The 15,124-nt window shown below is 36.3% G+C and overlaps 2 protein-coding genes across 2 annotated transcripts; both read left to right on the top strand.

Annotated features, from left to right (window-relative positions):
- Positions 1-2,832: 2,832 nt before the first annotated feature.
- On the top strand, positions 2,833-4,578 carry LOC142178212 (uncharacterized). The gene is made up of 2 exons (XM_075247537.1): positions 2,833-3,364; positions 4,442-4,578. Exons 1-2 carry the CDS (start codon positions 2,833-2,835, stop codon positions 4,576-4,578), a joined length of 669 nt encoding a protein of 222 aa, XP_075103638.1.
- Positions 4,579-9,826: 5,248 nt separating this feature from the next.
- On the top strand, positions 9,827-10,453 carry LOC142177957 (agamous-like MADS-box protein AGL62). The gene has a single exon (XM_075247066.1). It carries the CDS (start codon positions 9,827-9,829, stop codon positions 10,451-10,453), a length of 627 nt encoding a protein of 208 aa, XP_075103167.1.
- Positions 10,454-15,124: the final 4,671 nt, after the last annotated feature.

The following is a 15,124-nucleotide window of genomic DNA, read 5'->3' as shown; positions in this document are numbered from 1 at the left end:
TAGGTGCGATCAGGTTGGGAATCACCATTGAAGATATGCAATCAAGTGCATGGCTGCGTGTGATCGATGCAAAGACTTTATACAACGTCTTTCTCGGAAGGCCTTGGATACATGAGAATAAAGTGGTTCCATCTACCTACCATCAATGTTTGAAGTACTGCGAGGGTGAAGTCGAGAAGAAGATAGTTGCAGATGATGAGCCATTCACCGAGGCTGAGTCACACTTCGCCGATGCAAATTTTTACTTGAAGAACCGCATTATGAAGGAGCTAAAAGTTGATGATTGCATGAAAAGCAAGAATGACGAGCCCACAACTAAAAGAGCTGAGGTGATTGCTGGTAGAGCCAAAGCTGTTACTGAGGAGGTACAACCCAACAAGAATAAATCTCATAGAGGGGATGCTGCGTCTTATGGCAAGAAAGTAAGTCCTGCACTCCAATATGTCCCTAAAAGAAAGAAAGATGAAGGCGAATCATCTAATCTCCAAACTAACATGCTAAAGGAGTTAACTCTTCCGGTAAAATGAATTGAGGCAGTAAAGTTGTCATCCAAGCCACTTGCAGGGTTTGTAGCCCAAAATCGTTTGCAGAATGTGGCACTCCCTACAAAGCGAACATATGAAGTTTTTGATCCTAATGCTTACAGGCTATTTGCAAAAGCTGAATACAATCCCAATGAGCCATCAAAGTTAGGGAAGCTCACATCAGAAGATGCGACGTGGCAACCACGTGAATGTTTGGGATATAAGTAACCGTCACCAGTGCGCATCTCCATAAGAAGGGAGAGCAACAATTATATCACTGTAGAAGACGAATATGACGCTTCTAACAGGCCTTTTGTCTTTGATCGACTTGGAAAATCAACTGTGAGAACTTCTGTATTTGAGAGATCCATTAAAGAAGGGGAATAAGTTCCAGAGAAATTATCGAAATACAAAAACAGTCGCTTTGCCCAAAATTCAAAAGATATCTAAAGATTTTCAAAGTCTGGTTCCTTCTAGAATGAAGCAACAAACAAAAGGCATGGTTTCTTGTGATGAGGTACTGAAGGTGAAGCCATACACTGTGGTCTACACTAAAGAACGTGACGAAGACGAAGAAAGTGTGGGTTCTTTGTATCATATTATTGCACAAAGCGAGCATGATGTTTTATCTCTAATGGAGGATGACGAGAAATTGGACGATGTTTCACCATGTTATCATATATCCTTCAACGATGGGGACCCTCAAGAAGATGAAGATGCCAAAGATGCTCCACCTAAACTTCAAGAAAGAGTGAAGACTACAGTTGATGCCTTAAAAGAAGTTAACCTTGGCACCGATGAAGAACTAAGACCCACCTACCTAAGTGCTTTACTAGAAGTGGATGAAGAAGGCACTTATATTGAGTTGCTCAAGGAATTAAGGGATGTCTTTGCTTGGAGATACAAAGAGATGCCTTTCTTGGACCTGAAAGTATCAGTCCATCACCTTGCCATCAAGAATGGTGCTCGCCCTGTTAAACAAGCCTAAAGGCGCTTTAGGTCAGACTTGGTTCCCTTGATTAAAATCGAAGTTACCAAACTCATCGAAGCTGTCTTTATTCGTGAAGTTAAATACCCAACATGGGTCTCAAGTATTGTCCCTATAAGGAAGAAGAATGGCCAGATTCGAGTGTGCGTCGACTTCAGGGATCTCAACAATGCGTGTCCCAAAGATGAATTCCCGCTTCCTATTCCAGATATGATAATCGATGCTACTACTGGGTATGAGGAAATGTCGTTTATGGATGGTTCGTCGAGCTATAACCAAATTCGCATGGCACCAAAAGATGAAGAGCTTACTGCATTCCGCACCCCCAAGGGTACTTATTGCTACAGGGTAATGCCATTTGGCTTGAAGAACGCTGGTGCTACTTATCAAAGGGATATGCAGAATATTTTTGACGACCTTCTCCACAAAAATATCAAATTCTATATGGATGACTTGGTGGTAAAATCAAGAAAGAGGGGCGACTACTTGAAAGACTTGAGAATGGTGTTTGAGTTGCTCCGGAGGTACCAACTTAGGATGAATCCATTGAAATGCGCCTTTGGAGTTACTTCCGGAAAGTTCCTTGGTTTCATTGTCCGACATCGAGGGATTGAAATTGATCAAGCCAAAGTAGATGCAATTTTGAAAATGCCTGAGCCTCGGGATATTCACGAATTGAAAAGTCTGCAAGGAAAATTAGTGTACCTTAGGAGATTCATCTCAAACCTAGCTGGGAGGTGCCAACCATTCAGTTGCCTTATGAAGAAAGGTGTCCCGTTCAAATGGGACCAAGCGTGTAGCAATGCCTTTGAGAGCATTAAATCCTACTTGATGAAGCCTCCGGTTTTAGCAGCCCCTATACTTGGAAAGCTGCTGATACTATATATTTCAGCACAAGAAAGGTATGTTGGAGCGCTATTGGCCCAAGAAAATAGTGAGGGAAAAGAAAACTCTCTTTACTACTTGAGCAAGATGATGACACCAAATGAGCTGAATTATTCGCCAATTAAAAAGTTGTGTTTGGCGCTAGTCTTCTCAATTCAAAAGTTAAAGCACTACTTTCAAGCTCATGTTGTTCGTCTTGTTTCTAAAGCAAATCCCATCAAGTTCGTGATGTCAAAACCTATTCTTAGTGATCGACTAGTGAGATGGTATCTCCAATTTCAACAATTCGAGATTTTGTACATCCCTCAAAAGGCTGTAAAAGGACAAGCATTGGCAGACTTCTTGGCACATCACCCTACACCTGATGATTGGGAGCTAACTGACAAACTACCTGATGAGGACGCAATGGTCATTGAAGTTTAACCTCCATGGAAGATGTACTTTGATGGCACTGCACATTGCGGAGGAGCTGGTGCTGGTGTAGTATTTTTCACTTCTGAAGGTGAAGTTCTTCCCTACTCTTTTACGTTGACGCAACTCTGCTCTAACAACGTCGCTGAGTATCAAGCACTAATACGTGGGCTTAAAATGGATGTTGAAATGAAGCAGTTGCAATTGCAAGTCTTTGGTGACTCTCAGTTGGTGATCAACCAACTTTTAGGTAGTTACAAGGTCAAGAAACCTGAACTACGCTCATATCATGATTATACTAAAACGTTAATGGGATGGGTCGGTGACGTGACTATTCAACATGTGCCAAGGAAAGAAAATAAGAAGGCTAATACTTTAGCTTCCCTAACTTCATCGTTAACCCTGCCTGATCAAGTGCAAGTTACTGTCTGCCAAATATGGGTAGTACCGCCGCCAAATGAGGTTGAAGGTGAAGGAAATGAACTCAAACATCTTGTCGTTGTTTCTGAAATCGAGAAAGAAGAATGGCGACAACCTATTATCGACTACTTAAGCTGTAAGATGCTTCTAGAAAATCCGAGGAGAAGGACTGAAATCCGTCGTTGTGCACCTCGCTTCCTTTACTACAAAGATACTTTATAGAGAAGGTCATTTGAGGGAGTACTCTTGCGATGCTTAGGGGAAGAAGAAGCACTCCAAGCTTTGCAAGAGGCACATTCTGGGGTATGTGGGTCAAACCAGTCTGGACCAAAGCTTCACTTCCATATAAAAAGGATGGGATATTATTGGCCAACGATGGTAAAAGATTGCTTGGACTACGCTCGAAGACGCAAGGCTTGTCAATTTCATGCGAATTTTATTCATCAACCTCCTGAAGTGTTGCACCTGACTGTTGCATCCTGGCCGTTTGATGCTTGGGGATTGGATGTTGTTGGACCACTGCCAAAGTCCTCTGGTGGGCACCTATGCATCTTGGCTGCAACTGACTACTTCTCAAAATGGGCTGAAGTTGTTGCTCTTAAGGAAGTAAAGAAGGAAAATATTGCAAGTTTCATCTAAGTAAACATTATCTATCGCTTTGGCATTCCTCGTTACATAATAACGGATAATGGCAAACTGTTCGACAATAGGTTGATTAACAATATTTGTGAACTCTTTGGCTCAAAGCAGCGTAACTCTTCTATGTACAATGTTGCCGCCAATGGTCTAGCCGAGGCATTCAACAAGACTCTATGCAACTTTTTAAAGAAAGTCGTCTCCAAATCCAAACGGGATTGGCATGACTATATGGAGGAAGCTCTGTGGGCATATAGGACAACTCATCGCACGCCAACACAAGCGACCCCTTATGCACTCGTTTATGGAGTTGAAGCCGTCTTGCCACTCGAGTGTAAAATACCTTCATTACAATTAGCTATTCAAGAAGGCATCACTGATGAAGAAAATGCTCGACTTTGATTAGCAGAGTTGGAGGCTCTTGATGAGAAAAGGTTGGAAGCTCAACAGATTCTTGAATGTTATCAAGCCCGATTGTCTCGCGCCTTCAATAAAAGAGTTCGCCCAAGATCCTTTCAAGTAGGAGATCAAGTCCTTAACATAAGAAGACCCATTATTACTTCCCATAAACCTGTAGGGAAGTTCACTTCAAAATGGGATAGGCCATATGTCGTGCAAGAAGCTTATTCAAGTGGGGCTTACAAGCTGGTTGATGCAGATGCCATGAGAATCATCCCTATCAATGGCATGTTTTTGAAGAAGTATTATCCTTGAAGTTACAACGCTCCTTGATGCATGAGCTTAAACTGCACGTTCCTACACTCCTGGACCGCATGAGTCTATACTGTGTACGTCCCACCAAGAAAAAAAAGAGCCAGCTAGGTTGAAAATCTCGAAAGAGACGGACTAGGCAAAAGTTAGGGCATAAAAAAAATGCTAGGTTGAAAAACTAGAAAGAGGCGGTCTAGGCAAAAGTTAGGACATAAAGAAAAATCTACCTATTCTGAACTATGATACGACTTGATCCTCTTCACAGAGGTACGTAGGCAGCTTACAGTTTTATTCTAAGTTCAGTCGCATAAGTTCAAAAGATACATAGTGCCCCAATCGTTATTCGAATGAAGTACGATGAAATGTAATCCATTCAATCAGCACTTGAAAATCGAGCTGAGATACCATTTTTCTGTTAATCCATTCAATCCGAATTTTGGATATATCTTATCTCTTGACGACTATTTTCCATAAAATCAAGCGGTTCATGATTTTGACATTTTCACACCAAGAAATAAATTTTTTGGTGAAGCTGCGCAAATCTGAAACTATCAAAATGTCGGAATCTAAAGTTAGATTCAAAATAATATCTGGGGCGATAATCAAAACTTTTAATTCCAAATTTTGGATATGTCTTAGATATTGAAGTCTGTTTTTCATAAAATCAAACGGTTCACGATTTCAACATTCCTACATCAAGATATAAGAGTTTTGGTGAAGTCACGCAAGTTTGAAATCGTCAGCAAATCGAAATTTTAAGTTGATTTCGAAATATTATCTGAAACTATCCTTAAGGTATTAAATCCGACTTTTTGGACATGTTTTTAGATTTTGAAGTCTAGTTTTCAAAAAATCAAACGGTTCATAATTTCGATATTTCTATACCAAGATACGAATATTTTGATAAGATTGCGTAAATCTGAAATTGCCAGCTTGGTGCAATATAAAGTTGGTTTTAAAATATTGTCCGGGACAATTCTGAAGGTGTTTTTTTTAAAGGTTCTCGTTGCGGACTTTTATAGGTGTTCGTCTCGAATTTTTAAAGGCATTCAAATTTTTAAAGGTTTTCGTTGCGAACTTTTAAAGGTATTTGTCTCGAACTTTTAAAGGCATTCGGATTTTTAAGGTTTTCGTTCCGAACTTTTAAAAGGCGTATGTTTCGAACTTTTAAAGGTGTTTGTGAAGGTGTTCGTGACGAACTTTAAAGAGTCCCTACTGCTGATTTTTTTAAAGATTTCTACTACGAATTTTAAAGGTTTTCACTATGAACTTTTAAAGATCTTGACCACGAGCTTTTAAGGATATTTATGCGAACTTTTAAGGGTCTTCGCCACGAATTTTTAAAAGTCTTCATCGCGTGCTTTTAAAGGTCTTTACCGCGAACTTTTAAAGGTCTTCACTATGAACTTTTAAAGATCTTGACCACGAGCTTTTAAGGATATTTATGCGAACTTTTAAGGGTATTCGCTACGAATTTTTAAAAGTCTTCATCGCGTGCTTTTAAAGGTCTCCACCGCAAACTTTTAAAGGTCTTTACTGTGGACTTTTAAAGATCTTGACCACGAGCTTTTAAGGATCTTTGCGCGAGTTTTTATGGATCTTCCCCACAAATTTTAAAGGTCTTCATCACGAACTTTTATGGGTTTCCGTCACAAATTTAAAAAGTTTTCATCGTGAACTTTTAAAGGTTTTCGCCTTGAACTTATAAATAACTTTGCAGTTTTACGAAGTTACTTCTAAAAAGTAAAAAAAGAGACAACAGAGTAAAACAAAAAAGAAAGCACAAGAAAAAAAGAAAAAATTACCTTCGCGTCAATGCCTCCAAATCATTAAAAGTAGACTCAAAATAATTTACAAACGCTGGAATTAGTACTGAAATTGAATGATGTATGGTATATATAGGGGTCAAAAGGATGGCATAAAGAAGTTTGATCCGATGTGGGATCATGTTAAAGGCGGCGGCTGTTTCCGATATGGACTCCGTAGCTTGATTAATCCGTGTTTGAATAGAAATCGACCAAAGCAATTTGGTTTAGAGTCGAACTACAAAATGTTCTACATTAAACTATGTGATAAAGGAGTATCTGTATGTGACTCCAAAGGTTAATAAGTAAGAATTTCAAATGCAAAAAAAAGTGGTCACGTGCAATCATTGTTCCAGTTAGCAAATGTGATTATCATTGGCAAAGTTGAAGTTCAAATGCCAAAGTTTCAAGCTTACGTGGCTTTTCTTTGTCTTCATAAAGAAAATGCATTTCTATTTTAAGCAAAAGAAGAATCATTTCAAACAACTGTCAGGTTCTTTTCATTACAGACAAATTGCCTAGGCTAATAAATTTGGGGCCCAAAGTCATCCTATTTGGTGTCGTAATACTTCAATTCTTGTATTTAGTGCGACATGTCTATACCTCAACAAGTCTTGAATGGGGGCATTTGTAGACATATAAATTTTTTTGAAATTAAATTCGTAAAATAATTTGGACTATATTTTAAATTCAAGATATATTAGTTCAAATAAATTTATTGAGCTAATATAATTGGATTAATTATATAAGTCCAATAAATATAAATTAAATAAATAAGTCTTAATCCATTGGGCTAACCCATTTAATTGGGCTAAAGTGATGAGCCCACTTCATTAAGCCCAAGATGTCATCTTGCTAGAGGCCCAGTTTGGTGCCACGTGTCAAATGACATGGCGCGCCAAGTCAAGTGGAAGAACCAATAGGATCATGCCACGTGTCAAAATGACGAGGCATGCCAAGTCACATTAAAAGGCCAATGAAATCACGCCACATGTGCAAGTGACATGTTCTGACCAATCAAATGCGGTCATGTCACACTTCAATTTGATTGGTCGGAAAGAGTTTGCTCTTATCATAACTCTTCCCTTCCACAACTATAAAAGGGTGTCTTCATAACCTAGAAAAGACACTAGAAGTTATAACAAGAAGACACCTCGTGGATCAAAGTCCACAATTCTCTGCAAACTGCAAGTGTTCAAGCATCCAAGCATTTCAACACAAAATTCAAGTAGTCAAAATCAAGAACGAAGTCAAATCAAATGCAAGGCATTCAAGATCAAGGCTATTTTTTCGTGATAAAATTCGTGGCAACAATCAAAGCGTTCGCGACGGATAAATCAAATTCAAGACCAACCTCAAAGGCCCTTGAATTGTTGAAAAGTAGAATCAGAGGATTCATAGAGATTGTAACACTCAAATATTTGAAATAAAATACTACGATTGTTGCGCTATTTTCGGTCTTGATTTTATTTTCTCGACGCAATTTATTGTCTATAATATCGTATCGTTAAGTCCGTCATTACGTAACAACGAAATGTGCCACTTTATGTAACGACCGCTGGTGGCGTCGTTATCTTGTCTCTTTCTCTCATCTCACCCTTCATTATTATTAATAATTTTATTTCATCATTTATCATACCTTTTTATATAATAATTTTACCCCGTATCATAATTTTTCTTTATAATAGTGCAAGTTTATTCTTCATATTGCTGGTGCATGATATCATGAAACAACGGCAAACGATATAATCTATCCAAACATTGTATTCATCAAACGATAAAGTACAATACAATATAATACGATACGATACATTATGAAACGATATGTAACAACCATCCAAACAAGTTGTTCGTCCCCAAATGAGTTGGATCAACTATAAGAATTTTTACTTCTTTCTTTAAGTTCAAATCATATCCTCAATATAGCAAAATAAAATAAATGTGAAAGTGAAAAATAAGTTTTATATATATAAAATATAAAATAATAATAATAACATATAACAAATATTTTCCTATAATAAGCTTAATATGGTAATATAGAAGATAATATGGACAGAGCAGGAATGACTAAATTTAGAATTAGTCTAAAGAGAAGGACATTGGCCAAGTTAGAATTGAATAATGTAGAATTTTTACACTGTCGAATTCATCTCCACCAATTTCTTCCAAGTCAAATTTCTACACTTTCTTAACATTTTTATCTCTATTTTGTGTAAATTATATGATTAGCATCCATCAATATCTACAATTATGGTCACCTAATTAGTGTTTAATTATGACATCATAATTATTATCCAACTATAAGAATTTACTAGCTTGGCTTTATGTTGCAACTCATTACTGGAATAAATGATTTATAACTAATCATATGTATCTAATGTTAGGGGAACGTTTTCTCTCTTTCTCGCGTTATAATTGTATTGGATAAAATATGTTATGGTACGTGGCCACCCAAGAAGAGGACACGTGGAACCTAAACCGGGAGGACGAAATTGGACGCAGTTATCCCGTATGTTACCGGAAAAGATAACGATCATGAAGGCATTGAATACTCTGCGCCCGGTAGCATTCAATGAGGAATATTCCACAACATTAAGAGCAACGGCCCGTTACAGAGAATTTGGCATTTATGTTCACCGTTATGTCTCCGTCAATGCTCCTCATAATTGACATTAAAGAAGGGCACGACCCTAGTACCTTCTTCATAGCTATAAATAATAAGCTCAATAATCATTGTAAGTGACATGAATTTTCTGGCTAACTTGTACTACATTCTATACAGAATTTAAGTACCATTGTGCTTTCTCGCTTTTTGATCTCATCATTATTGTGCCCGGAAACCCTGTTCCCGGACTCGTCAGCTCTGTCATTTTATCTGCATTATAAGGCTAAGTACTTTATATTTCATCATTTATTTTGTTACTTTTTGGATCAAATTAATTCACTTGTCTAGAAATCATGAACAAATTCAAATGTACCGTTTTGCGGGTAAACAATAATCATTTATTTTTGAGAGGTTATTCACTCCTCTTGATTAAACCTCACTAGCTCCATTAGGAGCAACTAATAAAAGGGTTGACAATTGCTAAATACAAATGCTCAAGCTGTAAGTATTGATTATGGGATATATTGAATAAATTATTGACTCATATGAGGAAAATATTTATAATATATTGTTGACTTCTATGAGGAATACTGATTATTACATGATAATATGCCAACTAAGGTGCATTCAGTTTCCCTTTATCCATGCATTAAGACGCTAAGATATTGTAACTCCCAAATCAATACATAAATGAGTTATGTAAAAATAACATAGTAGCAAAAACTTGTTTAAACTCCAAACCCCCCTTTAAATAGTAGTACATGTTTACACTCAATCCACACAATTGGTCTCTTGCATTCTTTTTGTAAGAACAATTGTCTTTGTTTTTATAGTTCTAGACATGGCAAAACAACCTAGCATGGGAAGGAAAAAGATAAAAATTGCAAAAATAGAGATAAAGAATCACCTCCAAGTTACCTTCTCCAAACGTCGTTCAGGACTTTTCAAGAAAGCTAGTGAACTATGTACACTGTGTGGAGTTGAAATCGCCATTATAGTTTTCTCCCCTACAAAAAATATTTACTCCTTTGGCCACCCTAATGTTGAGTCCATTATTGATAGGTTTCTTTCAAGAAATCCTCATCCAATAATCTCCAATCGACTTCATTTCGTCGAGGGTCAACGACATGTCAATATCCTTGACCTCAACTTGAAACTCACTCAAATTCTTGCTCAGCTTGAAGTTGAGAAGAAAAAGGGAGAAACACTTGATCAAATGAGGAAAACTAGGCAAAACGAATATTGGTGGGAAGCCCCTATAAGTAAACTTGCTTTACATGAGCTTGAGCATTTAAAGGATTCAATGGAAGACTTGAACAAGAATGTAACCACTCATCAGAATAGTATTTGTTCCTCTTTCATTGCAAATGGTGTTGGGATTTTTGATAACTATGACATCAAGCCATTTATGGATGCATCAAATTACACTCATAACCATACCTTGGATTATGATCATGGATTCTTTTAATCTTTCCCCCCTTCTTTTATTTTGGTTAAGTTAATCTAGCCGGCACCTCACTGGTGGCCTTTGGTCTGAGTTTTTTGTTTATCAGTTTGTGTATTGCAATTAAGCAACAACAAGATGTTGGCTGATCTCAATAGACGTTTCATTATTAAATGATATTAATATAGCGTAATGTTTCTTCCGTATCCTAATTATAAGCAGTTACCTTTATAATTATCTTTTAGGTAACCTGACTATATAAAAAAATTCGCTAACAACCAAATCAGTAAGTAACTAACTCGGTGACCGAGGGCTTGCATGGAGGCGGCATTGCGACCACAGGCTTGGACGTCACATCAACATTTCTCTGCTTTTTTGAGGCCCGAGTGAAGGCATATATGTCGAACAGATATGTGATTGAAAAATATCCAGCCATTACTATAAAAGCTATTGGACATCAATGATATCGAAGTGCACCTCTTCACGAGGCTGATTAAATTATAATAAAAATTTTAAGCATGTTTAAGGCATAGGGAATGAAGGGAACTGTAGGAGGCTGAAATGTTGTAGTGCACTAGCAGCTAGTTAGCACAACAACTTAGTGTCTTGTTTTCTAATTTTGCTAAAATTTGTTATTATAACAACTGACCAGCTTGAGATAATTAGTCAGAACCAAAAGAACTTTTTTATTAACTTTTACAATAGTTTAACTACAAGTATAGAGAAAGAGTGGATTTCTTGTTAGCAGGGAGGTTTTAAGGGTATCAAAATCTCATTGTTTTGGACTTCTTTTTTCCTAAGTTAAAAGTACTTTATTACCTGCTTTAAGTTGATGTATTTTCTTGAAAAATATACCGAAGAATAAAAAAACCACTTACTTTCAAAGGTAATGTTGATAACATCCAAATTTCCTTGTCAACAAAAATAAGCTACTACACTAGTTGGCTGGCAGAAGCTCCCACATTTTACTTTGCTCAACACAATCATTCCTCTGCAGTTTTAACACAATTACATAAACATAAAGAGGAGTAATAATAATCTCCCTTGTCATTTGCTATGAACACTGATTGTCCTTGCTAATAAGTTGTTGCAGATGCCGAGCATGCTTCTTTCCTGTCCTATGTTCCTCCATTACCTTTTCAGAGAAGGTGCCTACTTTGCATGTCTCACACCAAAACTTGTACTCTCTATTCTGATGCTCCTTATTGTTTTGCTTTTTGTCGACTGTATTATTTGCATTCTTTTTCAAGTCATCTGCATTTGCAACGTTGTCGCTTGAACCTGATGACTCGTATCATCGCAAGATTCTACAAGCGAGATGGACTTAGGTTTCTTCGGAAAAATACCAACGTTGGAGTTCTCTCCTCTTGAAGCAGCCTCCTTGCTTTTATGTTTCTTTCCTTCGCAGTGCATTTTCAGGCCAGCTTCACTTGTAGCACTTACCTATAAAGTGCACAAGTCCACTCCTTGACATTTTTCTTTGGAGCACTGATCGATGAAGGCTTGTTAGCAACTTCCGTTGTTGGTGTTATAGCTTTCCGTTTTGCTCCAGAGGAAATCGTGTCAGGCTTAGCCTGTAACAACGCCAAAAGAAGCACTTCTCAAAAATTATTTCCTACTTTATAATGATACAAACAGGTTTTAAATGGATACATTATTATTCTTCTCGATCCTTTAATTAATAGCTTCTCAAAAGAATAGTTTAAGTCATGATAATTAAATCCTTTCATGTAGAAGTGATGCAACATCAATCACAACAATATAAATTCAATTATGGTCCTGTTAGCTTAAATAACTTATGTCCAGAATGTTAGTATCCTCTGTATTCTGCAACATGGCAAGCTAAAATTCAGCAGAAAGCAGTTAAAGTGAAATATTACACTCCACAAATACTTTGTTAGAATTCTAAATAGCATTCTGGTTAACTAAAATAGACACCAAAAAACCCTGGGAAGTGACTAATGCGGACGGAATACCTAAAGGAAGAAAATCAGGAAACCTAGGCATGTTTTCAAGAATCAAAACAGATAGTAATACTTTCTCCATTACAACTTATATTAGCCCCTATACACGCTACATCCCTTAACTATGGAGAAACCAATTACTACATGTTAAGAAAGAGGAGATTGAGTTTTAAGCTTTTCAAAGAAATTACATTCAGCAGAAAATGTTCTAACACACATATAGAGGAGAAGTTTATCAAGAAAGCTTAAACTAATAACTCCTACTAAAGTGTTGGAGAGATGTCACTCGAAGAGATAACGAAGAAATTGAAGAGCATTTATCAATATAATACAGTGATAACATTTGCTTGGAAAGTTGAGTATACTTCTCTAAAGATAGGCTAGGCTCTATAGGATCAGCATAAGCAGCTTAGTGATTCGACAACTAAAGCAGACAAATAAGGAATGTCGCCACTACAACATTTTGCATTTACAGCTACGAATTCTTAGCTACAAATATAAAAGTAATAGCCATAAAAATTAGAGTTTCGTGGCTATTCACAAATTGGTGAAATTTCTTAGCTACAAAATTAAATTGGCAAAGCTAATAATTATTTTTTCTATAGTTAATTTATGTCGTGGCAATAACTGCCTAAATAGCTACAAATTTATTGCTACACTAAAATTTTGTAGCTAATTATTAGTTTATGCCACGCGTTTGAACTATTGTAGCAATAATAATGTTTTAGCCACGACAAATTATGTCAAATAAAATATTGAACATCTTTGCTTCAAGTTATAAAAAGCATGGCAATAGTGGGGTCAATAGCTACGATGGAATATCATGGCAAAATAATATAGCCACGAATTTATATAGCTAAATTCTAATTTTTTGCTATGCATTTGACATCACTGTAGCTATTGTAATAGTCTAGCCACAATATATTTGTTTGCACATAATTTTATAGCTGAAAGAATAGTCTTGCTTCAATTTTCAAAACTCGTAGCAATTGTTGGGACATAATAGCTACATTTATTTGTCATAGTAGCTACATGTATTACAGCATTCGTGTTGAAACCGTGATGTGCTAAAATTATATACAACATGGAATCTACATGGTCCAAAGATGCTGAAAACAATTCATACGTAATTACAAAGGTGGCTTATGTGGGAGTAAACAATGCCACCATTGAAGAATTAACATCAACATATATAGCTTCAAGCGTGCTATACATATTTTAATCTTAAACGAGTAATCTTTTAGTTGTGTTTCTACCAACCACTACTCTAAAATCTAGAAAATAGAAATGTCTGCTCTTGATTAAAATTGCTAATATTGGAATTCAGACACTGATTGAAACCACACCAGAAAAGGAACTTGAGTTAACAGAAGCAATCCAATCACAATCTCATAACATTCATCCCATATATTGCCTTATGAATCCCTTTATAAGGCAGAACATGAATTGGAAATTCGTACTAAATTTTTGTTGTCCATGCCTAGATTTTCATTAAACAAAGAAGCATAAAAATTAACATACTTTAATTGGGAGGACAAGCAACAAAGCTCAGGCCATTAACGGCATTGCCATGAGCAACGGCTAAAGCTCAAGTTTTGAAATTCTCAGCTGATCAAATAAGAAAAAGTATTAACATTAATTGAGTATAACCAAATATGCATCTAAAACTTCTAAATATTTATAGTAACAAATCTTCATCATCGGTTTCAGGGTCTGATTCTATTTCTTCAATAATATTATCAGCTAAGGTAACATCAATACTGATAACATCGGGAAGAAAGAAGTGAAAGGAAAAGAAGAGTGTACTCCTTCCCATTTCTCACACGGAAAGTGTTTATGGACTTTCCAAATTTTCTGGAGAATACTTCTCAAATATCAAAACCATAAACTTCTCAACAAAAATCTCACTGACCCACATCAGATTTTCATTCAAAAAACTCAAAACCCTCTTGAAAATCCATAAAGATCAAGTCTTTACTGCATTTACCATCAACCCTTTTGTAGTCTCCTGAATTAAACCTCTGAAATATCTAAATCACAAATTTTTCAACAAAATTCTCAGTGACCCCACCTCAGTTTTTCAAGCAAAAAACTCAAAAACACCAAAACAGATTTCACCCCTCTTGAAAACTCCACAAAGATCAAGTCTTTGTTGCATATACCACCGCAAAAAAACCTCTCAAATGTATTAACCACTAACTTCTCAGCAAAAATCTCAGTAACCCACCTCAAAACAGTGGCATCAAACACCACATCGCATAAACCATAAAATAGAAAGAAAAAAAAAACTCAGCTTTAAAACAAAAGCCCAACTGACCGAATAAAGAAGTAGTCAATTCGAGAAGGCAATATTACCAAAAACAAACTACAATAATTCCAATGAAGTAATACATAAATTTAGTAAAATAATAAAGAATTAAATAGCATCTCTCAAGCAAATGAGTAAACGTTTTAATATTAACTGAGTATAAACAAATATGCATATAAGACTTCTAAATATTTAGAGTAACAAATCTTCATCATCAGTTTCAGGTTCTGATTCGATTTCTTCAATAATATCATCAGCTAAGGTAAAATCAGTGTGGATAACATCAAGATCATTTCTCCTCCAATACATAAAGTTTTCATCTTCCTCAAATGTACATGAGAAATCTTAAGCATCTTGTTGAAAAGATTCTTCATTGACAGTACCATCAGTAAAATAAGCAGAATGACCATTCAAGATAATTGA

The sequence above is a fragment of the Nicotiana tabacum genome, chromosome 24 (assembly GCF_000715075.1).
Source record: "Nicotiana tabacum cultivar K326 chromosome 24, ASM71507v2, whole genome shotgun sequence".
Lineage (NCBI taxonomy): Eukaryota > Viridiplantae > Streptophyta > Magnoliopsida > Solanales > Solanaceae > Nicotiana > Nicotiana tabacum.
The sequence above is the reverse complement of the archived record's forward strand: the minus strand, read 5'-3'. Positions and strand labels throughout refer to the sequence as shown.